The sequence below is a fragment of the Colletotrichum higginsianum genome, chromosome 9, assembly GCF_001672515.1.
Source record: "Colletotrichum higginsianum IMI 349063 chromosome 9, whole genome shotgun sequence".
In the NCBI taxonomy this organism is placed as follows: Eukaryota; Fungi; Ascomycota; class Sordariomycetes; order Glomerellales; family Glomerellaceae; genus Colletotrichum; species Colletotrichum higginsianum.
In genome coordinates, this window is record NC_030961.1 from 242,892 (window position 1) to 269,046 (window position 26,155).

Below are 26,155 nucleotides of genomic sequence, written 5' to 3' on the forward strand. Positions count from 1 at the left end.
ACCGAGCGGCCGTTCCGAGTCTGGCCAACTAGCTTTGACTTGGTCTATTGTACTTAGAAAGGCCGCATCGCTCCCCCTTCCCGGATGGGGAGGTGGTTTAGCCCATCATTAGTAAACATGGCACGATACGGCTCTGGGATTCTTGGCCTCTTTTTTTTTTTACTGGGACCATCCGCCGCAGTCGTCCCTGAAGGGGAAGCCATCAGCAAGCAAGCAAGCAAGCAAGCGAGCAATCAACCCGGCACCAGATAGCCAACGGGGATGTGGGATGCCGGGAGCAGACGACGCCGCCACACTATGACGCCATGACGCATGACGGGAAGAACATTTGTACGGCTGAAAACCCAGAGTGGTCGGCTTGCTTGCAGAGACCGGCACTGGATTGGTCACGTCCCCGGTGGAGCAGCTGGAGTGTGGCTGCGACGGCAGATGTGAGACATGAAAGCCTGCTTGGCTGGGGAGGGGGAGAGAGAGAGAGAGAGAGAAATTGTGGCTCGCCAATCATAAGAACCACCGCCCATTTCTTGACAGTTTTGCACGGGTTTTGCCACTCTCGATCAAAAAGAGCAACAGCATCAACCAATGAAAGGTGCTCGGAGTCTCGGAAAGCTGGAGGGGGGGGGGGGGGGGGGGGGAGGGGTTGTGAAAGGGACTGATACAGGTACAGTGATGGACTCGGAGGGCCTCCGGCAATGTACGATGTAAGTCTTTCCATGGATGGAAGGATGGATGACCGGGAGGGTTTCAACGTGAAGAAAGATGGAGATGATGTACTCTGCACGATGTAGATCTCGACGGAGACCGTCATTCACCTTGTAGGGTTACCGTGTTCCTGAGCAAGAATTCCAAGTTGGAGTGAACACACAGACAAGTTGGGCACCCAGCGAACCCCCCCCCCCCCCGCCGATCAGCCAAAAGAATTCGAATCTTCTCGAGACTTGATTGGGCGCCGAAATAAAGTCCGGCACCATTCTAACATCCAATATCCAACGCGAGCTGACTCATCCTTGTTCTCCGGAGGTCACCTCCGGGCAACCTTGCTTAGCGGGGACGAAAGCAGGTCCAACACCAGGTTCGAGTCGTCATCGTACAGTCTTGGGTCCACAATCATCCTGTCTTGGCTTCCAATGATCCGTCCGAGCTGGACCTAGTGCCGTCTACCTAACTACAAGTAACCAACTAGCTGGTCACCAAGTTCGTAGTGTGTCCGTACTGGACCGGAAAGCCTCCCGCTGGCAGCCAGCCCAGGCCAAAAAATAAAATAAAAAGTGGCTTGTGATTGCAAGCCGCCATCTTCTCACTCAACTGGAACCCTGGTTGGACGGAATCATCATTTCCAGGGGGGGGGAGGGGACGCGCCGGCTTTTCTGACAGGTCCCAAACCTGGGATCCGGCACCGACCTTCCCCTTTCTTCCCACTGTATATCCATCCATATTCCGAACTGAGTTACCGTCCTTTGCCTTGCCTTTGCCGTGCCGTCCTGTAGTGTATTGTCCTGTCCTGTCCTGTACTGCTGTGCTGTGCTGTACTGTACTGTCTTGTGTACTGTGCTCTACGGAGTGCTGTCCTGTCCTGCCCTGTCTTATGCAATGTGCCCTGTCTTGCTGCTGTTGGCCTGTTGCTGTGTATGTGCAGGATTGACGAGCTCTCCCCGCTCCTTTTTTCTTGTTGTGGTGTATCCGTAAGGTACTTGATTTATGCCTCTCCCCTCCCTCATGGGTCTTTGCACATATTAGTGATTCCTGGTCAACCGCCTGAGTTGAAACTTCCACCTTCTCCTACTACAAATCCCTCTTGTCTGTATTGTGTTTAGTTAACCAAGAGCCTGTCAATTGTACAACGCGCCGACAACTGCGTTGGGGCATTGAATCATCATCATCATCACCATTGTCATCATCATCATCCTCTTCCTCTTCTTCCTCCTCCTCGTCATCATTAGCGGAAGAAGAAACAGTACCTCTTCCAGAACTCTGGGACCAAAGCTCAACCAACCAACCAATCTCGACGACTGACCACACCCCCTTGCAAACTCTCTTTCTTCCCTCCCCTGGCTACCACAATCAGTCAATCGCACGCAGCCCGGCTCGCTCCCACAAGAGAGCTGGTTTGTCTGGCGGACATGATGGACTCCTCTGCCGGCGGTTTACATGTCGTACGACAGAGTGAATTCCCGAATAGAACGGCGTTTTTCGAACCCATCCCCAGCTCTGCGGCCAACTCTACAGACGACGGGATTCTGCGACAGCTTCGCCGTGAGCAACTACAACATCAGCAACAGAACCAACGGACGCATTTCCTGTTCCAGCAGCAGCAGCAACGCCTGCAGCAACCGGCGGAATATGGGACAACAACAACCCCCTCGCAGTCGGCCTACGTCGACCCTTCGACCCTGAACTCCGTCTCCGAGGCGGCTCCGTCGGCGTCGGCAGTGGGCCGACAGTCCTCGACACCGACGCAGAGCTCTTCGGGCTGGCAGGACTCCCCCATGAGCAACGCCGCCGCCGACTCGCTGTCCTCGCCCGCTAGCTCCGTCATCTCGCCGCACAGCACGAGCTTCGTCGTCCAGCCAACGCCCCCGATTGACCCTCGCGTTCTCGGCGGGTTGCCGAAAGAGACAATCGTTGTCCAACCAAAGGAGTTGACGGCCGTCGCCGAGGAGGAGGCACCGAAACGCCGCCGAGGCCGTCCCAGACTCTCCGAGGCGGTCACCGCCCAGACTACCCGCGCGGCGTCACCGAAAACGAAAGCGACAGCGACAACAACGACGACGGCGACGACGATGACAACGACAACGACGACGGCGAAGACGAACATGGCAAAATCGCGCAAGAACAACGCGCCTCGACGGACATCGACCGCCTCGGCAGCGAGCGGCACCGCCGGTGAAACGGCGGACGAACGGCCCGGCGCCGGCGCCGGCGCCAACGACAAGAAGAACCGCATCCGCGCGCGGAACCGCGAGGCGGCGTACAAGTGCCGCAAGAAGAAGCAAAAGGGCATCGCCGAGCTGCAGACGCAGGAGGCCATGATCGAGAACGTCAACAGGACCCTCAACAGCGAGGCGGCCATGCTGCGCAGCGAGATCCTGATGCTCAAGAACATGGTGCTCCAGCACGGCGGCTGCGGGTGCTCCTTCATCGAGGAGTACATCTCGGGCGCCGCGCAGAACCTGGTGCAGTCGAGCATGGCGGCGGCGGCTTCCGGCGGCGGCGGTCATAGTAATAGTGGTAATGGTGGTGGCATGCAACAAATACACGACCAGAACTGCACGAACCGAGGAGACGACGGGGAAGGATACAACGTCGACTGGAAGGGCTTCGACATCGATTCCAAGGCGGGCATCCGCTCGCTGGGGTCGGAAAGCGGCTTCTCTGGCTTCGACGATGCCGCCTCGCACAGCGCCAGGGCACAATCCCAAGGGGCTCCGATGTAGAACAAAATAAGGGGTGAAGATGTCAATTTTCGGTCCATCGGAAAGGACCAGCAACGGGGGCGTGATGATTTCGTCCTAGGGTAGGTAGCCTTTTCTTCTTTGCCACGGGCTATACGGCGTCTCGGAACAGGATCAACGGACGGCGTCTTACAGGGACAGTCGTCAAAAGACACAGAAAATCAGTTGGCTGGTAGAGATGTATGGTTGGTTGGTTTTTGACCGTGTGTATGGTGTGTTGGGCGTTATGGGGGGGGTTCGTCGTTTAGATGGCGTATCGCGATTCTACGTCGGGAGCAAAGCGATAACGAGATTAACGATATTGAACCGTGTTGTTTGTTATACTCCTGCTAGAACCCTGGTTGTATATTCCTCTGACCACGTGAAACTCACGTGGAGGCTCGGCCGAAATGTACGGACTGCCTGTTGAGATCCGCCAACAAACTTCAACAATTTGCTATACAGGTACATCGTCTCGGCCACACCACCTTTCGGCCATCTAGGCTCCCTTCAAGTCCACGAGCGAAGGTTACGACTGAAGGAAACTTTGGCCAGGCTCCACTGCGCAAAAACGTTGCTACAACATCGGCGGAGTAACATCCCGACGGCTAGTTCTGTGGCCTTGCTCGACAAGTCGTCGCCAGGGCTGTTCAGCAAGGAAGACATGTCGAGGCGGTCTAGGTGCCGGACGACGCCCCCCGTTTTCTATGTGTGGCTTGTTCCTCGGCGAGAAAAGAGGGTTTCGGACTCATCAGACTCACCGAGGAAGCCATTGGGTTTCCTTCTTTTCTCCTTTCTTCGAACAACCCCCATCCATGTTGACTGGATCGAACAGGACGGTTCCCGGGGCTGCAACTGCAACTGAATTTCCAACCCCAACTTTGACTCTGACTTTTCACTCTGACTTTTGCTCTTGACTTTGATTCCCGGCTAGTTACTGCCTGGCCGACTGAGCAACCGGACAGAAATTCTACCTGTCACGGAACGGTGGAAATGTGACCGTACCCGGGTATAGCCTAGCCAGGGACCAAGAACCAGATGTGCTGGCGGGATAATCGTCCTGGCCATGCATACATCGTACATCCATTCCTCAACATCGAAGAAGGTCGACCGGAGGGCCACGCCGTCCAGCGCGCCACTCACAGTCCTGCCGAGCCTCCCCTCCCCTCCCCTCCCCCCTAACTTGAACTCCCGAGCTCCAACACTTTCTGCGTTTACTTTTGGTTCCTCCAATGACGAGCCATCGAAGAGGGGGCTGGCTCGGTTTACTGTTCAAAAGGTCGATGCACAAAGTCAAAATCGTCTCCCTCACACACCAACTTGGCGTGACTCCTAACCAACAAAACTTGCAGCTCGACGAGCACTCCACCCATCCCGTCGCAGCAAGGGGGGAAAAGAGGTTGCAATGATCTGACACACGCGGCACCTAGCTCACCTCGTCCCTGTGAGAGTTGCACACGTGACATGGAACATGCTCTTCGCCGTGCCATTGGCGCCGCAGCATCTGTTACTTTGCCTTACCTGACCTGACTAGGTAGGTTGAGATTCGCGAACCCGAGCCACGTAAGTGATTGGGTGGGAGGGGGGGGTGGCTGGCTCTTGTGGGTGGACGGACATGCTGGAGCGGTTGTTGGATTTCTTCCAGAGCCGCCGGTCTTGCCAAGCATTACTCACAAACGTCGTCATTTTCACGTCTTCATGCGGTAGTAGTCTACACATACGATGTACCTGTAGGCTGTAGATAATCACCCGTGGCCCCTCCCGGGCCCGACTACGGTTCGGGCAAGTCGCTCGGGGTTCTCCCCTTTTGTCCTGCATGGTGATGATCAGCGTACCCACGTTTTTTTGGTGGGGAAGCGCAGTCGCATCTTTTTGCGCAGGCGTGGACCGCATGGTGTGGTAGGGGCGAACACGTCGGAGGGGTTGTTGTTGTTGTTGTTGTTGTTGGTGGTGCCCATAAGCTTTCTTGCAAAGTTGAACCTTGACACGTGCTCGAGGTCAAGTCGGACGTGTGTTTACCGGGGACTGCTTACATGCGGGGATGGGACACGATGGGATTCTCAAGGTTCAAGAACCTTCAGAACGTTTCCGTAACAACTTTATCTTATAGCAAAATGCGGGGGGACAGGAGCATACTTGTACTTCTTTACCTACTCATGTCGTCGCGGACGTCGACGGGTTTTCATGTGTATTGAGCCCAGCTTCAACGGGCTCTGCATACCAATTGCTCTACAAACCTCACCAACCTCGCCAAGTGGAAGAAGCAGAAAGAGAATTGGGGGAGGGGGGGTTAAGGAAGAGGGGGGAAACAAGCCAAGCTCTGAGCCATTGTCTTACGAAAGAACCCTACGCCGCCAACCAAAGCCAATCGAGCACATCGGTCTCTCATCTTAGGTTGGCTGCCAAAAGGCTATGTGTCTCTGAGTACAAGTAGACTCAAAACACAGTCCCGGGATGGTGCATACCAGCTGGACGGCAGGGAAAGTCGATAGGTGACAATAGTCTTCAAGGGCTTCAGCCAGAAAACAGCAACGACAAGGGATCACCTTGGACGACAGCAGCACGTACGATGTAAACGGCCAGGCAGTGGGTTGCAGCAAGAATTCCGTTTCTGCGCCCGCAAGGGGCGCCTTGTCCCCTCTACGATGTACAGACACATGGTTTGGTTTGACCTTTTGGGTGCGTAACTGTCCTTGAGACCTTGTCGAGGATGCCTTTGGGAAGCTTCCTCTCCCCGATTCCACGGGGCTTCTCAGAGTAATAACCCGTCCGACGACTTTCACTTTCCCCCTTTCCGCGATTGAAGCCCCTCTCCTCCCTCTCGACGTTACACAGGGTAGTAACACCTGTCTGCCATGCGGCAGCATCGAGAGATCCCATCACCACCACCGCCTCCTCCGCCGGCGCCACCATGTCGACGCCCATCATCCCCGTCTACTTCGAGCTGAGCTGGTCGATACTCAGCACCATCGGCGCCACCAACGTGATGTTTGGCCTCCTCATCATCGGGATCACGAGCTTCTCGCAGATCATCGTGGTGCCCATCGTCTCGTCCGCCGCCGGGGCCATCGCCAACGGGCTCTGCTACTACGCCTATTACGACGAGAGCTACTCACTCCATCAGAAGGCGGCTGCCTCGGCGGTTGGAGATGCATTCTGGGTGGTGAGTCCGTCTTTTTGATGAATCTGTGTCTTCTTGCTGGTCATGGATGAACAGTCAAGCTGACGGGAGTCTTTCAAGATCCAAGAAGTCGCCCTGTCGTTCTACAGCTACGCCCTTCTTCGAAGGATCCTGAAGGACACGAGGTGGATCGTGTTCAACACCCTCTTCTGGACCATGGTCATCGCCATCGTATCCATCCGCATCGCCATCGCCGTGTCTCGCGTCCGGTACATCCTCAGGGGCAACGCGAACCTGCAGAACACCGTCAACGACCTCCACATCGGCTACTTCGTCCTCATCGCCTCGCTCGAGTGCATCAGCGCCTTCTTCCTGCTCAACACGTTCGCCGAGGTCATGTCGACGTCGGCCCGGGCCGCCCTCAAGGCCGACTTCTTCAGGTATCTCATGCGTAGCACCGAGGTCCGTCTCGCGACGCTGGCCCTCCTGGGCATAATGAGGGCCGTGACCTACTCATTCCAGATCACGGCCCAGAGCGCCACGAACCCGGCCAGCCAGATCGATCGGTTCGCCTACACGTTGGAGTGTCTTTTTCCGATTGTCATGTTGTAGGTTTTTGTTTTTCCTTCCCGGAACCTCACGTATACCCCATCTACTCGGTCCGACTCCCCGTTGCTGACATGGGCCTGGTGGTTCATCTAGTATCGACATACTCGCGTCCAAACTCATGTTCACAACGTACTCGTATCACCCCACGCAGCCGAAGCGACCGACGCCGAGGGGATACGTTGCGTCTAGGAAGGTAACCGATGGCTGGTTTGACGGCACACAGCCGAGCCAGCAGCTGGTCGTCGTCCATGGGGGTAAAGACGAAAGTTCAGAAATGGATTATGCGCGCCCCGGTTCGTCAGGGTCCATGATCAATCTTGGGGATGTGGAATCCGATTATGTGTGCAAGGGTGGGATCAACAAGACGGTCGTCATCAGTGTGAAGCATTCGATACCGGCTCACCCGGAGAGACCTAGGCAGTGTCTCACCTCGCCTTGATACTACAGTCGGCGATTCACTTTGTAGTGTCTGGTTAATGTCGTGGGTAAGGTCAGAGCCCAAGAGCTTGATATAATGTAGTTTTGATTGCTCCCAACCCTGGCGACCGTAACGAGTAAATAAAAATAAGAAACCTGGATCAGGAACGAAGGCTTCCCAAACAGGGAAATCTCGACGGGTAGAATGGCTCTTCCAGATACTGATTTCTTTCAGCATCTGAGATATCATGCTTTCAGCTCTCTACTTTGCGGAAAGGGAAGTAAATAGACTTCATGTTATGTGTATGATTGTAAACGCAACTAACCAGTACCTGCTGATTAATGTTGAAGTGTAACTGCAAACACAATGCCGGGCTGAGTAGAAAGATTTATGTTCATGGCTGGCTTTATCTAGTTGGTGCGAAGGAGTACAAGTAATGTGACATTTAAAGACCAAGATTACACCGCATTTGTAGCTCACCCAGAACACTTCACACACATCCCCATGAGCAGACACTTCCTCTGTTGCAATGAATTGAAGACAGGGCCATCACAACTTCTATCCTAGACACACATGCTTCGCAGCGCCGTGCAGAGCCCTTCAAGCAAGACCTGTGAAAGTTGGTCTTCAACGACAGAAGAATCATAACAAATCTCAACTTCGGTCCTTTCGGTATCAAGAGGCACCGCCGTGACCCACACGTCGGCGTACGCCCCGGCCCGGCCGTCGATCTCGATGGCCGTTCCCCGAAGCGGTCCGGACTCGACAACAGACAGACCCCTGGTCTTGGAGACGGGCAGGTTCTGGTACTGGACAACCGAGCAGAAGCGCGCACGCCTCCACTCGACGCAGCCCGCCCGTACGAGCTGGCCGAGCCCGACGGCATGATGCGGTAGACCGGCCACGTGCTGATCCTGAACCTGCTCGACGAGCCGCCGAACCGCATATGCCGTGTCTATAGTGCGAGGAACACCTCCGGCCGCCAAGTCGACCCGCACGGGGACGCAGTTCACGAAGGCGCCGACGGCGTCCTGCATCGAAGGGGCCAGGGTCTCGCGGCAGGAGACGACGTGGCCGAAGACAACCTCGTCGCGGACCCCAGGGGAATTAGCCGCGAGCACGACTGCCCAGGCGGCTTTAAGCACCGAGGCCGGCGTGAAGGAGGGCATCACGAGGCTACGGGAGGGTACGGTCGAAGATTGCCGGCCTTGCATCAGACCTAGGGTTGGAGTCGGCTGTGTGAGAGCACCCGTTTCCCGCTGGTGTGTATTTCGGACCACCGGAGTGATGTCGGAGCCGCGAAGGAGGCCATGCCAGAACGCCTGAGAAGATTGGGGCAGGTCTGCCGCCACGGCGGAGGCGAACTGCACGAAGCCAACTTCTTGTTCGTCGGTGGCAGACTCTGGTTCGAAGCCGCTGTTGTAGGCGGAGCTGAGGTCATCCCACAAGTTCGACAGGCACATGCCGTCGTACAAGGCGTGGGAAAGGCGAAGGATGAGTCTCGAGGCATCTGTGTCCTGGTGCCGTATGATGAAGGCCTTTGTTAGACAGTCGCCCCATGTCAACGGCGCGTTTCGATCAGAGTCAATCAATCCGGCGGTGTGAGTGTCTATGGTGCTCGAGGGTTCAGATCTCACTGTATGAGGGATGTTGAGTGTCTGGATTTTGACCGCCTCCAGCGGGCGGATGCGTTGGAATAGCCTTTCTTCCCTGTAAGAAAAAGACGATCGTAGAACCGGATGCCGTACGAGCATAGAACGGCAGGCCGCCTCGAGATGGATGGTGTCGACTCGTGAGTCGAGTTTCAGGATGAAATAGTTCAAGAAACCTCGAGCCGGTGCCATGTTGAAAGCCAGAATTGCCTCCTGGAAGCTCGTTGCGGGGAATTCTCTTTGGTCATCCAGAGGCTGTAGTGAAGCCGAGATGTCATCAACAGCGGTAGTGTCACCGGGCGAGGCCTCAGTATGTCCGTACCGACGCTCGACTGCGTCATGATTGGCGTCTACGCCCTGGTTCTGGTCAACCTCGGCGGCCATCCGTGAAAATATGGGATGTCTCATGATGATCAAGACGGACAGGCGGACGCCCTCCTCGAGGCCGGCAGCCGCAAGACGCATGGCGAGGATGCTGTCACCGCCGAGACTGAAGAAGTTATCGTTGGGGCCGATGGATGCTGCCTCTACTTTGAGAACATTGGCCCAGAGAGACCGCAGGCGTTGTTGTGACGGACTGAAGGTGTTGTCAAGAGCCGATGGATGGTGCAATTCATCATCAATGCTACATGTGTTTGTCTGTGTGGCGTCCAAACATTTGGCTGCTTGAGGACTGCAATGCTCAGTCGCCAGTTGCAGCAGTTTCTTACGGTCGAGTTTACCTGACGGCGTCTGCGGAAGACGACTGATGGGCAGGAAGATTGATGGAACCATGTAGGGTGGCAGATCCAGGCTGAGCCGGCTTCTGAGGTGGACGAAGAACTCGTCACTCAGCCGGGAGTCCTCATCGTTCTTGTCCCGATCCCTACCGTCATCCTCCGACATGAGTTCGCTCCCCCCAGGAGTAAGAGACACAAAGGCCACCAACGCATCTTCACCACTGGCCTGCTTTGCGACAACCACGGCCGCCATGATACTGACACCATCTTCACGGTCAACCCTCGACTGCCGGAGATGACACCGACACTCATGTGCTCTGCGACGGACGTGGAATTCGATCTCTCCCATCTCGACACGCTGCCCCCTGAGCTTGATCTGCAGGTCTTTACGGCCCAGAAAGACCAGCCCATGATGCGGAACGAGCCTCGCCAGGTCGCCTGTGAGGTAAAGGCCGGCCCTCGGGAGCAGTGGCCGGATCGCCGCGGGAGCCTCGTCAGCAGATATGAAGGCCCGGGCCGTCTTTTCAGGGTCGTTCAAGTACCCCGAGGCAACGTGCTGCCCCTCGATGAGAAGTTCCCCCGATGAGCCGACGGGGACTAGACGTGAAGGGTCCGCGGCATCGACGAGCCAGACGCGGCAGTGAGGGGCGACGGCGGCGCCGATGACGGCAGGGTTGTCGTCTGGGGATTCCACCTCGTGAACGGTGGTGAGGACGCTGCACTCGGCCGGCCCATACGCGTTGAAGAGCCGGACGCGGCCGTGCCACGTCTTGTACAACTCTGACGTGGCGACCTCCCCGATAAGGACCATCGTCCGGAGGCCGCCGTTCTCGAGACGCTCCGGTCGCAGAAAGGCGGCCACGGAGGGGGTCAAGATAACGTGAGTTGCCCGGTAGCCATCGATGGCCCCGTTGAGGTCACCGAGTCTGTCCTGCTCGCAGGGGACGCATAGAACGGCCCCAGTGGCTAGAGAAGCGAGCATGTCGCCGATACCGACGTCGAACGTGTAGGCCGAGAACTGGAACAAGCGAGACCGGTGCGAGATGCCCAGACGGCGGGTGTAGTTGAGGATGCTCAGGCACAGCGATGAGTGCGTCAGCCTGATGCCTTTGGGCATGCCGGTGCTCCCAGACGTGAAGAGAACAAAGGCCACACCGTCTGGCTGGCTGCGATCCAACAAGCCTTTGGCGGCGTTGATGCAGGGATCCCGAATGAACACGTCCGAGTCGGGATCCAACACGACGACCCGGCTGCTGTTGCGGTCGTTGCGGTGGCAGTCACCAAGCAAGGCCATCGCCTTGTCTTCGTGGGCCGGGCTTGCTATTATGACGTTCGCGCGCATCTGCTCCGTCACCATGTTGCGCAGCCTGTTGAGCCCGTCGGCCGGGGAGAGAAACGCACACGCGGCGCCGGCGCGCAGGACGGCCAGCATGGCCACGACGACCCACGCCGACTTGTCGCAAAGGAGGGTAACATGATCGCCACGAGAGAGACCGAGACGATGGACGAGGTGTTGACACAAGGACGTGGAAAGGCCGTCGATTTGGGAGAACGTGAGGGAGGCGTCCCAGGCATCGACGGCGACTGCATCTGGCCGTGCCCGTACTTGGTCAGAGAAGAGGGATACGACGGTGGAGGCCGAAGGGGCTGGATTATACGACTGTTCAAGCGGGTGATCAATCGGAAGTAGCCGTTCTATATTGTTGCCGCTGGTGCGGGTGTTGTTGAAATCGTGAGCCAGCTCGTGGTGGAAAGAAGGGAAGAGGTCAATATCAGAGACCATAGCGGCACTGTCGGCCGCGGTGGTAATGATGGCCGTCAAGGCTTGTTGGAAAACGGCAAAGAAGGCACGAGCTGCCGTCTCGGAGATCCTGAAGTCGTCGTACGTGACACGACAGTCGATGGTGTCGTCGTTGTCCCCCGCGAGCCCAAGGTTAAGGACGAGAGAGTACTCCACGTGGTCGAGCCCCTCTATCTGCCGGAAGCTCAACTGGCAACGGCCTGGCGGATCTCTGGATGGAGATACCGACTGGACGGTCACGAGAGTGTCGCAGAGAGGCTCGCCGTGGCGGTGGAGTTGCGGCCTGCCGATCTGATGCTGGAGTTCCTCGGCCATGTTTCGAGCCGTGGCGGCCACGGCATCGCGCAGGAGGGTGTCCGGCCCGAGTTGCACGCGGCAGACGAGGAGGTTGGCGAACATTCCTATCGCCTTCTCTAAGCCGTCCACCGGCGCGTCTCGTCCAGAGGAGATCCAGCCGAAGCAGACGTCATGGGCCTCTGTGCTGCTCGTATAGCAGTACGCGTTCAAGGCCATGGCCCACGCCGTGTGGATGGCCACGGCCGTCGTTGCTCCGAACCGCCGGCACCAGCTGGAAAGAGAGGATTTCTCACCTTTGAAGGACAAGGACTCATCGAAGGACCCAATAGCCGAGTCGGCGTCACCAAGATTACTGATCCCGGAGCCGGATCCGGGGCCGGGGCCGGGGCCGGAACCAAGTGGGGGCAGACGGCAAGGCTCCACATCCTCCAGGTGCTGTGCCCAGAACGCGTCGGCCATCTGGACTTCGTCTCGGGCTTTCGCCAAGTTTTTAAAATACCCATGAGCCGCTGAGGCACTGGAAGGATCCAAAAGCTCGCCAGTATACGCCGTGGCAATGTCCCGTAGGAGCAGGGCGCTTGAGGACCCGTCAAAGGATGCATGGTTGATACGGAGCTCGAGATGCACAGTTGCTGCTGCCCCCGGCCGAGGCTCGCTAGGACGAAAAGCCTTAGGAGCAACTCGCAAAACCGTATCCGCGCAGCCATCGCGCAAGACGACCTGGACCGGGTTCGCCATATCGGGGAGCTGGACAAAGGCTGTGCGCAGCGCGGGATGGTGCCTGACGACCGTCTCACACGCATTTTGCAGCCTGGCCAAGTCGAGGCCATGTGGAGCATGGCTCTGGGAATCTTCTGTTGGCCGATACTCTTGATCGTGAAGCCTCAGAGTTGAGACTTCCCAAAGGGCCTGCACCTGGTATACCGAGCTGTGTGGCACCCGGGCCTGGGCCTGGGCCTGGGCCAGGAGGATCTGCGTCTGAGCCGTACTGCAAGCCCTGACGGTCTCGATCTCGTCCATTACTTTCAGTCCAAGCCTCTCCATCACCAGTTTCCGACGCCTCTGGCTCGTCGTGTACTCTGTGGTCTTGTCACCGAGCCCCGGTAGGAATCTAAGGTTGCTGCGCCATCTCGAAACCGAGTCTACTGCGAGATTGGGAATCACTTCGTCATGGAGAACCCGGATGCAGGACTCCAAAAAGCAGCGCACCATACCGACAGACTGGATTCGGGCGTCGTAGGTTACTGTCAGTTCCAGTTCCTCACCATCAGACAACGCTGCCAGCACTTCGATGAGAGCTAACGGCATCAAGCACGGGTCCGTGTCCGGTACTGTGGCCAACGCGGCAGCGGTTGTTGTCGAAACGGGCTTCAAGGGCCCCGAGCTGGGTGTCAATTTCGATGATGAACCGCCGCGTACCAGCGGTCTGCCGGTGTAGTTGATGACCAGCTCCAAGGGGAGAGGGGGAATCCATGCTGTGGATCCTGGAGCTTCGCTTGAAGGTTTCTGACGGCCACTCCTCGCATGCCATATGGCTTCAACGAGAGAAGTTTGCGGGCTCAAAAGAGAGATATCAACCGGACGAACGCGCGTGAGCCACCCGACTCTCGTGACGCTGGTTTTTCCTCCCCCATCGTCATCAAAGTCTCGTCCGTGGTCTTCTGCGTAAACAAGGGGCGAGGACATACGACCTTTATCGCGGCAGAAGGTTGCAAAGACCTTGGCCACGACCGCCTCGACGACGTCTCCTATCTCGAGCTGGTCAATGGAAGATATGGCTTCGGACAAGAGGCGCGAATCGGTTTTCCCGAGGGACATGCTAAATCTTACTGACCGCGAGCCGGCCAGGGATTCAAAGCCCGCGGAGGAACCACGCATGTCCACGCCCCAGAACTTGAGCGCCTCCTCTTCATTGCCGGAGGTTCCCGGGATGCATGCTCGTTGTGTGATATCTCTGGCCTTGGAGAAGAGAATCCCAGAGTCAGGTGGTGGCGATGCTGGATCCGGGCCAAGCTCAGCCCCGAGTAGCAACGCCTCAAGGTCACCGAGGAGAATAGACCAAGACACGATGTCAACGACAAGATGGTGGGCAACCAACAACAGTTCCATGTCACCATGCGGCAGACGGAACAAGTCGGCAGCAAAAAGGGGGCCAGAGCTGATGTTGAGGCTCTGGTGCGTCTCGAGGGCAACCCGGGCAATGTCGACCGTCTCGCCGTCGAGCACATGGGCACGGAACCGCAGAGAGCCGGCAGTATCTTCTGTGACATTGCTCTCCCAGTGCCAGACAAGGCCGTCTCCTTCAGGGGCATTGGATCGTCTCCGCCAAAAACGCGAGCGTAGCGCATGGTGCCTTTCGACCAAGCTGAGAAGATGCCCACGGATGTCCGACGGTGTGAGGGTTGGCCGTGGACTTCGTATGGACACGGAAACGCTCTGGTTGAAATAGCCTGGGCCAAATGGATAGTGGACGAAGAACATGCGCTGCGGAGAGGTGAGGGCGATGGTGTACTGTTCGTACGTGGCTTCTGGTGGTTCTGGGGACTCTAGGGACCTCAACCTCGGCCGCCGAACCGGACGCCTCTTCGTTTGTGAGTTTCGAGACCCTAGCTCTGATGCTGCCGCCGAGACCCCTTGAACCAACTCCGCGATGCTCGTGTCACCGAGCAGCTTGGCTACGCTGATACCCGGAACGCCCGCCGTCCTAGCACGAGCAACCAACTGCATTGCCAGTAGAGAGTCGCCACCTAGCCGAGCAAAGCTGGAAGTGCTTGGCACCGACGAGAGATCTATACCGAGAACCTGGCCCATCAACTCTCTGACTTTGGTCTCGATCGGAGATGTGTATGTAGGCGTGCCCGTGGATGCTCTTTGGCCGTCGTCTCTCAGTGATGGTGTTCTTGACACGGAAGAGAAGCCATTCTGCCCTGGGCTTTCGTGATGAACGGTAAAAGCATCGTGATTCTCTAGTTGCCTCCTTAAGACGGCACGATCAACCTTTCCGGAACGTAGGAGAGGTAGTTGTCCGACAGTTGCCCAGACAGTTGGGACGTGGGATGGCGGGAGACGGTCCTTGACGTGACCTCTGACACCCTTCAGAACGCTATCCGACGCGAGAGTGGTTTGAAAATTGGACTCAGCGGTGGCAGATGCCGGTGTCAAAAAGCTCTCATATCGGGTGTCACTGTCTTGGAGTTGAACAACGGCAACCAAGCGTCCGGAGAAAGGCCCCTTCTCAGGATAAGCAACTACAACGCCTCGGACATCGGTTAACTCGAGAATGCAGTGCTCGATGGCCTCGAGCTCAACGCGGACGCCGCGGACTTTGACCTGAGAATCTATCCGGCCAAGAAATAGCAGCGAGCCATCCGGATTCTGTCTGACAAGGTCGCCGGTCCTGTACAACCGTGTTTCCGGGCGGCAACCCGTGACACGGCAGAAGTCGCCCGCCACGTGCGAAGCGAAGATGAAGCGCTCCGCTGTGAGTCTTGGGTTGCTGATGTAGCCCTCGGCCAAGATAGGACCTTCGATGGCCAGTTCTCCGACGCAACCGAGCGGCACCAGACGCAACATGCGAGGGTTCGGATCTTGTTTCGACGTAGCCTCGTCGCGGTCGTTCGTCTGTACGGGACCAAGAACCCAGGCTCTACACCCCACTGGCCGGCCGATGGTTCCAGGTGGGCTGTTTCCTACGTCCGAGCTCATGGTTGCCGTGATACTGCACTCGGACGGGCCGTACGCCACAAGCAGCCGTACGCGGCTCTCCCACTGCGTCAAGAGAGACGAGTTGAGTGGGCTCCCTCCGACCATCAGTGTCTTGAGGCACGCGGGTACGCTGTACGGGTCGAGGGTCTGGAGCACCGCCGGCGTCAGCAGCGCGACATTGACTTCCATCTCGCGCATGGCGTCCACCAGGTCCGCCGGGGACTTGCGGTCCTCCTCGCCGACGACGCATACGCAGCCGCCGTGGACTAGGGTGGTGATCATCTCGTCAATGGCCACGTCAAATGAGTAGGACGAGAACTGGAGCACGCGGGAGGTGTGGTCGAGAGCCGCCTCGAGTCCGTGGTAGACGGCGCTGGTAGATATGGCTCGATGCTGAACGATGACGCCCTTTGGCTCGGCGGTAGATCCGCTGGTGAAGACACAGTAGCACGCATTCTCAGGCCTTGATTCTCGGAGTTTCGTCTCCTCTTGGGAATAAGAGTCGTCCTCTTCTTCTAGAGGAAGGGTCATCAGCAAGCTTGTAATGTTCGGCCCGTCCATGGCGTATCCATCATCAAGCTCATCCCACAAGTATCGAGTTGCTCGGGACACAAGGACCAAGACGGCATTGACCTGTTGAACGGCCTTGCGCAGGCGATATCGTGGCAGTTCTGGGTCCAGCAATACGACGGCTGCCCCGGCTTGCCACACCCCCATCATGATTGGGATGGTCCAGACTGATTTTTCCAGGCAGATGGCCACAAAGGGGTGCCGCCGATCTTCTTCTCCTGTCGCAAATGCCGAGCGCATCTCGATGTTCTGGCTGAGGCGGCTACAGATGACGCCGGAGTACTTGCCCAGATCTCGGTACGTCAAGGTCGGATGAGATGGTCCATCACTGCCTCTGGTGCGCATGACGACGGCAGGATGGTCCAGGAGCTGGGAATCGATGTGCCAGTGCCTTTCCACGAGATCATGGACACAAGTCTCCACGGCTTCCGGCGGAGGGTTCCCGCGTAGGCGACGCAGAAGAGGGCTGGTTTGATCGGGCCCCCAGATAGAAAGATCTCCGAGGATAGTCTCGGGAGGTAGTTGGACCATCTCGTTGACCACATGCTGAAAATGCCAGATCAAGCACTCCACTGTGTCCTCTTTGATGAAGCCGTTGTCGTAGTGGGCAACTAGCTCGAAATGGCTGTTCCTTGGGCCACCGTCCAGGCGTGGCACGACACACTCAAGGACCAACCCGAATGGAAACGCAGCCGTGTCAGTCGAGGAAAGTTCGGTAGTCACCGGACGCAAGCCCAGAGCGGCGAGTCCATCATCGCCAGCAATGTTGTCGTGGTGGACTGCCTCTGCGACGCCGGCCTGTATGACGAGGAGGTTGTTGATCGACGCGTGGCTTCCTGACAGGACTTTCCTCATGATTTCGAGACCGACACCCTCATACGGCACTGCCGCTTGTGCTCGTTGTTGGCATGCTCTCAAGAAGATACCCAGCTCCTGTCGGTCGTCCAAACGAACTCGACGCGGCACGAGTGATACCGTTGGGCCGACTACTTGGAGTATGCCAGGATCAGTATCGTTGGTGCGGCCTGACTGGACCACGGCATAGAGTGTGTCCTGCGAGTCGGTGCAGGCTGATATGACGAAAGCCCAAGCCGCCTCGAGGACCGTCGACATCGCCACGGAGACGCCGACGACGCTTCCTGGATGAGTCTCTTCTCTCAGGCCACGCAGCTTCAAGTCCCGTCTCATCCGGCTCTGTGTGGCAGGCTCTGAGACGGTCGGGCTTTGTGAAAGTCCATGTGTACTTTCACATGGGAAGCAGCACGCCCGATAGGCATCGGCGCCGACGCCGGCCAGCTCCGACAGCCAGAACGCTCTCGCGGCGTCTTTGTCCGAGCTCTGTAAATTGCGGACATGGTACGAGAACGGTCGCGTGTCCCGTGGCGTTTTGCCACGATACACGTCGGCTACGAGGCCGAGGATGAGCTGAGTGGACCATTCATCGTCTGATTATTCCTCGGGGTCAGTAAGCGTTGCTTTTCAGCGGGTTTAGTTGAGAGTAGAGACAAAAGATGAAGAAGTGCAGATTTTCAGCCCCTTAACCTCCTGCTGTGTGCGTGACTTACAAATGGCATGGTGTCGTGTCCACTGGAGCATGCTCCTAGAAGACCCCGTGATGATACGATATACAGAAAGAGGTGTCCCAAAGCCCATTTCATGTAGCGACTCTTCGTTCTTAGATATACTCGAGGGCCGTTGATGTTGACAAGATTGAATCTCAGAACGTAGGACGATCTGGTAGGCCTTGGACTGCGAGGCTGGACCCGAATCAACCTGCAGGACGCGTGTCCGCAGGATAGGGCATCTATCAACCACGGCGTCCCATGCTGCGCGGAACTTGTCAATATCGAGACCATCTGGGAGCTCCCACCAATCATCTGCCACCCATAAACCGGCTCGCTGCTCTGTCTGCAGCAAAAGTCCAATCTGGTTGTCTGTCGCCGGGTATATGTCCTCGATAGCATCAGCACTGATGCCGAGACGTCGTACAGCTTCGAGCTCAACAGCAGCCTTCTCCTCTGATTCCACCATGGAAAATGGTTCGGGGGGGTATTCGAAGCGTCCTGTAAGCGGCGGTGTCGGTAGGTTGTGTCCGCCTCCTCCCCCTCCTTCTCCTCCTTTGCCTCGTGCTCGTACCCGTACAATCTCGGCCAGTTGCGAGATGGTCGGATTGCTGTACAAGTCCGACACGGACAGCTCCAACCCCTGAGCCCGGGCTTGCCAGACTAGTTGCATTGCCGAGAGAGAGTTGCCGCCGAGGGCAAAGAAGTTGTCTTCGGGTTGGATGCTTCCGCCCCGGCTTAGAACCTTTCTCCAGATGCGCCACAGCTCCGACTCGAGGCCATCGCGAGGCAGGTTCAAGCTTGAGATTGGGGGTTTGCTTTCTAGCGTGAGACAGCCATCTGGATCCGACCTGGAGCTCAAGACTTGTGCGGATAGAGCGAGTAGTTCTGCCTCAGAGAGGTTTTCTACTGTTTGCTTGAGGGCCTTTCGGTCCAGCTTCGACGACGTCGTCCTGGGAAGGCTAGCTACAGGCAAGTAGACAGTGGGTAACATGTACGTCGGCAGTATGTCTTGCAGGCGACTCTTGACATGAGACAACCTCATAGATATAGCCGCTGTGAGAGGAAGCAGAGCTGTCGTCGCTAGATCTTGCTCATTGCTTCCTAGCGGTACCAGTGACGTGCTTTCAGAGACGGCTTTCGGATCATCAAAACAGATATAAGCCGCAAGCTCCTCAGACTGCGACATCTCTCCCCTCGTCAGAGCACTAGTATGACCGAGGATCTGCCTCTTGAATGACACGATGGCCGCGTGTTGCACGCTCCAGGGTGGTTCTTTCAACTTCAGGATTTGCTTCTCGACCTCAAGGAAGTCGACTCGTTGACCATTGACCTTGACTTGCGTATCTCGCCGCCCTCGAAAGTGAAAATTGCCGTCGGCGGCATAACAGGCCAAGTCCCCTGTGCGGTACACTCTGTGGCCTTCCGGGAGAAAAGGCACAGATGATATGAAGTGTGCCGCGGTCAGGTCCGGCTGGTTCAGGTAGCCAATAGCCAGGATGGGACCGTCCACGACAATCTCCCCCGTGGCGCCGATGGGTAGCAGTCTGTGATGATCGTCGGGGGAGACAATCCACATGCGGCAGCCCACGGCTTTGCCAATGTCTCTAGCGTCTATGTCTCTCGAGGTTACGATACGAGACGAACAATAGATGGTTGTTTCAGCGGGGCTTTACAGCAACATATCAGCGTCTTTCTACACACGTGGCCAGGCGTGACTTTGACTTACCCATATGCGTTGATCAACGTCACGTTGCTTTCTGCCCAAGTCTCGACAACTTGCTGCTGTACGGCCTCCCCGCCAACGACCAACGTCTTCAGGGACGACACTCTGGGATCCTTCGGGCTCAGGATCGCCGCGACTGAAGAGGTAAGGTATAGCCAGTTGGCACGGAAGGAATTGATACAGCCAGATAAGTCGTTCAGCCTTGCCTCTTCGTCGGGTATGCAGACGCAGCCGCCCTGAAAAGTAAGTTAATGATCAGCATATATCTAGTATTTATCACGGTATTTCAATACACGCAAGGTCTATGTTAAGACGGCCGACTTACATGCATCAGTGTTGTCAGGACTTCGCCAACGCTCACGTCAAATGTGCACGATGCAAAGTGCAAGACGCGAGACGAAGGACCGAGGCCCAAGGCTGGGCCGTAACTAGAAGCTGAAGTGCACAGCGCGGCATGGTCGATAACGATGCCCTTCGGCGAGCCTGTGCTGCCTGAAGTGAAGACGCAGTAAGCCGGGTCCGAAGGCCTCACTGGCGTGCTGGCTGGTTGTTCTGTGGGTGGGGTTGAGGGGGACGGCGGCATGCCCGCTACAGACTGAGACCGGAGCATCTCAGAGGCGACAATTGTGGTGACAGGGAGATCTGATCGACAGAAAAGGGCCCTGGTTGCGTTGGATACAACGGCAAACTTGGCCCGAGACTGAGAGATTATGTCCTGGTTTCGAGCTACGGAACCAAGCGGCGGTTGTCACCCATGTGTCAGCACAGACAGAACATCAACAGTTCGAAATGGAGGTAGCAGTCGATGCTGAGCTTTCACTCCAGCCTTGGGGATGGGGGCAAACGTTACCTTTTGGGTATCTGGGATCAAGCAACACACAGGCACCTCCGGCTTTGAGCACCGCAAGCTGACACACCGCCGTCCACGACGATCTCTCAACGCATATCACGACAAACTGCCCTGTCTCAACCCCTTCTCTTGTCAGGACAGCGGCCAGGCTGCCGGCAAGGTTCTGCAGCTCGGTGTAGCTGAGGCTGAGGTCCCAGGCGCATACCGCGGGCTCGTAAGGCTGCTTCTCGACACGGGCAGCGATGAGATCGTGGACGCAGCTGTCGATACGCGAGGGGAGGGACGAGCTGGCGTTCCAGTCCAGGAAGATGGACGACGCGTCAGCAGGGCTTAGAAGGCTGACATCTCGGAGCTTCGCGCCGGTCCCAGGCTTTGCTAGTCGGGCCGTCTCCTGTACAACGTGTGCTAGCTGATTCAAGAGCCGCAGAACCGTTTCTTCATCCAGGAGAGAAGAGTCGTAGTGAGCGGTGATGCGTAGCTCTCCCGTGTCGAGCAAAGGGGTCACCTCGAGGACTAAGGGATACGGATGTGCGTTGGCGCCGACATCCCGCACCTTTTGAAATATCCCTTTCCTTGTCTCTCGCTCTTGCGGAGCCTGAACTATTACCAGGCTGTGGAACGAGCAAGGAGATGTAGCAGTGCCACCTGACTCTCCGCTGGCAGTGGCTCTTCCGATCTCGTCGAGGCCGTAGTGTTCAAATCCCTTGGCCGTGATCATCGCTGCCCCCTCCTCTACTCCCCGAACAAAGTCATGCGCTAGGGCGTCAGATGATCTCGAGGGAATCCTCACACGAAGTGGATATGTCGCAATTGTTGGGCCAGCGATGTCCCAGCTGTGTGGGAGTGCGGGAATGTCTCGGCCGTGGCTGGTCACGCCAAAGATGACATCGTCAGAACTGCTGTAGGCGGCCGCCAACTGGCTCCAAGCTGCGTACATGACAGCTGATAAAGTAAAACTTGACTCCTTTTCCGGGAGGCTTGAGCTGATCTCGGCCGTGGAATCCGTGAGGGCGCCCTGGTGGCGTTGGTTCATATCAAGCTGGAAAGGTGGCCTGCTTTTGATATCTGGAAACGTGGCAAATGTGCTGTGAGGGTCGCCAAGATACTCCCGCCAAAAGTCGCGGCTGGAAGCAGAATCCACCTGAACAATGTAGTTCACGAACCGGGAGTAGGCATTCTTCTCGCTGAAACTCCTGCTCAGGCACGCGCTGTCACTGCATGATCGTTCAAACTCCTTGATGATGATCCCGATGGACCACCCATCATACAGCTGTGCGGGCAGTATCAGCAACAGCCAGATTTGAAATTTTTTCAAGGATTAAATTCTGTGGCTCAGTAGGAAATAGCATGAACTCACCGCGTGATGAACGTTAATGACCAAGTGGTGTTGTTGCGGCCCTTGGCTGCTGTCCACAGCAACAATGTTTGCGGAGAACAGCTCCGAGCCAAACGTCATTTCTCTAAGAACGTTCCGTTGTTCCTCAAGATACTTCTCCAAACTGTCCGAAGCGATGACTGTGCAAGTTGAACCGTCATTCTGAACCACAGCTTGCCAGATATTTGAGCGGAACCTGAACAGCCGCGTGCGGATGATCGGGGTTGCGGCCTTCAAAGCGGCCCATGCGCGTTGGACAACATCGATTTTAGTGGCCGCAGAGATATCAAAGACGAAGACGCCCTTGTACGCATTGTTATGTATACTCCCAAGTGTGAAAAGTGCCTTTTGTAGCGGCGTGGCTGGATATATGTCCTGTATGCATGACGCAGCCACACCAAGGGTGTCAACGGCAGTTCCAACTGCCTCGGATTCTGGGATCTTCAGGAACCTCAGAATAGAGAAGGCTGGAGGTATCATCGAGTGTCCTGGCGAGCTTTCATCTACATCGTCACTGACAGAGCCCTGCAGTGACGCGTCTATGTTATCACCTCCAAGATTCTTTGCCAGGGCCTCGATAGTCCGAAGCCTGAGGATCGACGCAGTGGTCACTCCATACAAGCCGTCCGAGCGACAGGACGCGGCCAGACGCATGGCCATGATGGAATCGCCTCCGAGGCTGAGGAAGTCTCCACAGATGCTGATCTTCTCGGGATCAGTATCCAGCACAGAGCCGAAAAGCCTCGCGAGTTTCCTCTCGGCTGAGGTTGTGGCCGCCTTATGCTCGAGAGTCGCATGCTCGGCCGAAAACACTGCAACTTCTTCCGCAGAAAAGCTCTGCATCAGCTGAGCAAGCCTCCGGCGATCTGTCTTTGTCGACGGCATCAATGGCATTCTGTCGATGGGGACCCAGTAGGTCGGAACCATGTAAGCCGGAAGAGCAGCGCTCAAGGTTTGGAAAACATGGCGTACCCTGTCTCTGAGTCCTGCTGACAGGTCCAATGTCTGCGGCATCTGTTCTCTGTTCAATGCTCTCGTATCCGTTGTAGGGATGCGCGGGTCGGTCGTGTTGCGGATCTTGTTCTCGTGCTGGCTTTGTACAAAAGCCAGCGCGAGAGCCCTCGTGCCGGGTGTTGTGGTGGGAACACCTGAGAGGAGCTGACCTCGATCCTGGCCACATCTGTCAAAGACAAAAGCAGCAACTTCACGCACGCCGAGTTGCATGAAGTCTTGAGCGGACAACGCATGACTCTCCACCTCGGAGAGCTCGAAGCGTTGCCCTCGAAGCTTTGTTTGACTGTCGCCGTCTATCCGGCCCAAGTACAGCAATGAGCCGTCTGTTTGCACTTTATCCCGTGCGGGTTAGCAAGGAAACCACCTATTCGGTATCAACATTGCGTAGATGGATATCATACGTACTGCGAACAAGATCTCCGGTGCGGTATGCTCGGCGCCGAGCATGAAATCCCAGACCACTCTCATTCTCAAGAAGCACGGGAAGCTCTGGAGGCTTGATCCACTTGGCAGATGTGGCATCTCCATCTTCCAAGTAGCCCCGAGCCAAATTTGGCCCTTCCACGAGCAGCTCGCCAGCTGCTCCGATGGGTCTGAGGCGGCTTGGGTTCTTTGGATCAACAACCCAGGCAAGGCAGCCCCGAGGCGTCCCGAGATACGAATAGCCCGAGTGAAGAGGCGGCTCATTGCGTTCATGAAAAAAGTCTCCGACAACGCATATGATGCAACACTCAGTTGGTCCGTATCCGTTGCGGAGTTGTGGAACATGCCCACGCCATTGCTCAACATCGTTTGCAAGGACAGGCTCACCGCCAAGCGAGAGTGTCTTTAGCGTACCGGCAGCGGCCACGCTCTTGGGATCTATCGTACGCGCCACTGATGGGGTGAGGAAGGCCCAGGTAACGGCGTACCTGTCGATGACACCGCTCAGGTCATCCTTGAGCTCATCTTCGTGGCCGACGCAGATACAGGCACCACTGGATAAAGCCATGAATATCTCGTCAATCATGCTGTCGAAACAGTACGGAGAGAAGTGCAGCACCCGCGAGCCTTGCGCCATGTCCATGGCAGCTGGGCCCACGCGTGCGGCGATGCTCGAGCACACGGCTCGGTGCTGTACTTCTACTCCCTTGGGAACTCCCGTGGTTCCGCTCGTGAAGATGATGTATGCGAGGTCGGATGGACACGCTTGGGATGATCTCGTGCGACCCGTGTTGGGCGCAACGCACTCCATCTCAGTAAGGCATGTGTCCGTCATGTCCAGTACATCAACTACGGACTTGGACCGGACAAGTTCTTTAAGACGCGGTACAAGGGACGGGTGTGCGAGAGCCACCGAAGCACCCGAGAGACGTGTGATGTCTTGTAGACGGCTATCCGGGTGAGCTGGTTCCAACGGGACAAAGGCTCCTCCAGCCTTCAAGATGGCCAGGAGACCAACCACAACCCATGCTGATTTTGGGGAGAAGATCAAAACTTTGGACTAGGGTGGTTTGTTAGCAGGCAACTCTGATAACCATGTCAGCGGAGAAACACACACCTCGGCTTCAACACCGCGAGAAACTAGTTTCTGGGCAAGCTTGTTGGACAACTCATCGAGAGTTGCATACGTGAACTCTTCATCCCACCCATCAACAGCAACGGCGTTGGTGTAGCGCCTGCGACTTTCCGCAAACAAATCATGGAGACAGCGTTCAACGGGAGGAGGAACAGTCTTATTTAATTGCTGCAAAAAGTCCATGTCTCTGGGGCTTGCCATCGCGAAATCCCCAACGCGCGTGATAGCATCCGAGGACGGGTCCCGCTTCCCGAGGTGGGCGGTCAGGGTCATGACCAGGTGAGAAAGCTGCTCCAGTAGGCGTCCGGCTTGCATCTCGGTGAAGAGCTGTGAGTCGTAATGTGCCGTGAATCGGAGCTGAGACGAGTCCGACCCGGGGCGGCCGCGCCGGATCCAACACTCAACCACCAGGGCGTACGGATGCACAAGATCAACGTGAGACGTCACGCGCCAGTCGAAAGCAGGTTTTCCAGCGTCATCAGCCTCTTCGGTCTGGTCTTGCTTCAAGTTCGCGCCGAAGCCCACGACGTCCACGTCGGACGGCTGGACGAGGAGGAGGACCTGCGGCACGCGCGTGATGCCGGCGTAGTCCAGGCAGATGCGCGATATCCCCGAGTGCTGGTGTGGGAGAACGGCCTGCGAGTCTCGAGCGACTTGCTCGAGCAATTTCTCCACCGGCATGTCTCGGTCCAAGACCACGCGGCTCGGGACCGCTGCCATAGTCGGCCCAGCCATGTCGAGCACGCCGGGCACGGGGGCGTCACGGCCCGAGGTGATGACAGCAAAGAGGACATCATCGGTAGCGGCATACGCCCCCATCAGCATGGCCCATGCCGTCTGTACCACCGTTGCCGTTGTGACCGTAGTAGCCGCGGTTGTCGCCGAGTCTAGCTCATGGTTTGCCCTCGAACCAGGCGTGAGAAGAGGCTGCTCGCTGACGAACGACGCAATAGCATCCGTTGTCGGCTCGTGACCAGTAGGACAGACCACCATTTCCGTCGGACTGCTGCCCGAGAGCATATCGTGCCAGAACTGACGAGCCTCTTCCTCTTCTCTTTTTCCCAATTCCAGACGGTCGAGGTATTCAACGAATCGCCGAAATGGCGGTGGAGGAGTGATGGGTTCGCCGAGATAGCACGTCCTCAGTTCTTGAAGGACCAATCTCATTGCCCAGCCGTCGAACAGTGCGTGGTGCAACCTCAATGTCATCTTGGTCGAAGATTGCCTTGTGACTCTTGTCTGTTCCGACTTTGTGGGACTAATACCAGACTCAATCTGGAACCATGCCATGCCGAGAGCCGCAAGCCTCCGGGCAGCTTCCGACTGGGTACCGCCAACAGTCCTCTCAGACTCCAGGTAACTGTCGCAAAGAACCACTTGCAAGAGCCGGTGACGCTTTCCCCTCGCCCGTCCACGTCCGTCTTCTTCTGCGGTTAAGACCAGGCAACTCCTCAACATCGGTGTCATCTTGACCAGTCTCGCCCAGGCCGCACATAGCCTGCCCACTGCTTCTTCCTTTGCTTCCATGACGAGCTCGTAGTTATACGCATTTTTCTGTCGTTGACTGGCTGCCCAAAGCCCCTCCTGCATGGGAGTGACGCCGTGAACGTCCTCTATCGCACCCGTCGGGACCCCGCAGCCTGATGCCGCTGTTTTCATTGTTTCTTCTCTAACACTTGACATGTTGTACTATTCTTGTCTTGGTATCTTGGTAGAAAGCCGTACTTGTGAGTTCTTGATTATGAAG

General features: G+C 56.8%; 3 protein-coding genes across 3 annotated transcripts; 2 read left to right on the plus strand and 1 right to left on the minus strand.

The window, feature by feature from the left end:
- Window positions 1–2,120: 2,120 nt before the first annotated feature.
- On the plus strand, window positions 2,121–3,434 carry CH63R_12339 (BZIP transcription factor; the record flags this gene model as incomplete). Its single annotated transcript, XM_018307313.1, has 1 exon — window positions 2,121–3,434. The coding sequence occupies one exon, from the start codon at window positions 2,121–2,123 to the stop codon at window positions 3,432–3,434; it is 1,314 nt and encodes a 437-aa protein (XP_018151730.1).
- Window positions 3,435–6,342: 2,908 nt separating this feature from the next.
- On the plus strand, window positions 6,343–7,600 carry CH63R_12340 (uncharacterized protein; the record flags this gene model as incomplete). The annotated part of the gene is made up of 3 exons (XM_018307314.1): window positions 6,343–6,594; window positions 6,673–7,160; window positions 7,255–7,600. 3 exons carry the CDS (start codon window positions 6,343–6,345, stop codon window positions 7,598–7,600), a joined length of 1,086 nt encoding a protein of 361 aa, XP_018151731.1.
- Window positions 7,601–8,142: 542 nt separating this feature from the next.
- CH63R_12341 (Peptide synthetase) lies at window positions 8,143–26,091 on the minus strand (the record flags this gene model as incomplete). Its single annotated transcript, XM_018307315.1, has 8 exons — window positions 8,143–17,768; window positions 17,889–19,555; window positions 19,615–19,847; window positions 19,937–20,337; window positions 20,462–21,731; window positions 21,819–23,143; window positions 23,256–24,333; window positions 24,391–26,091. 8 exons carry the CDS (start codon window positions 26,089–26,091, stop codon window positions 8,143–8,145), a joined length of 17,301 nt encoding a protein of 5,766 aa, XP_018151732.1.
- Window positions 26,092–26,155: the final 64 nt, after the last annotated feature.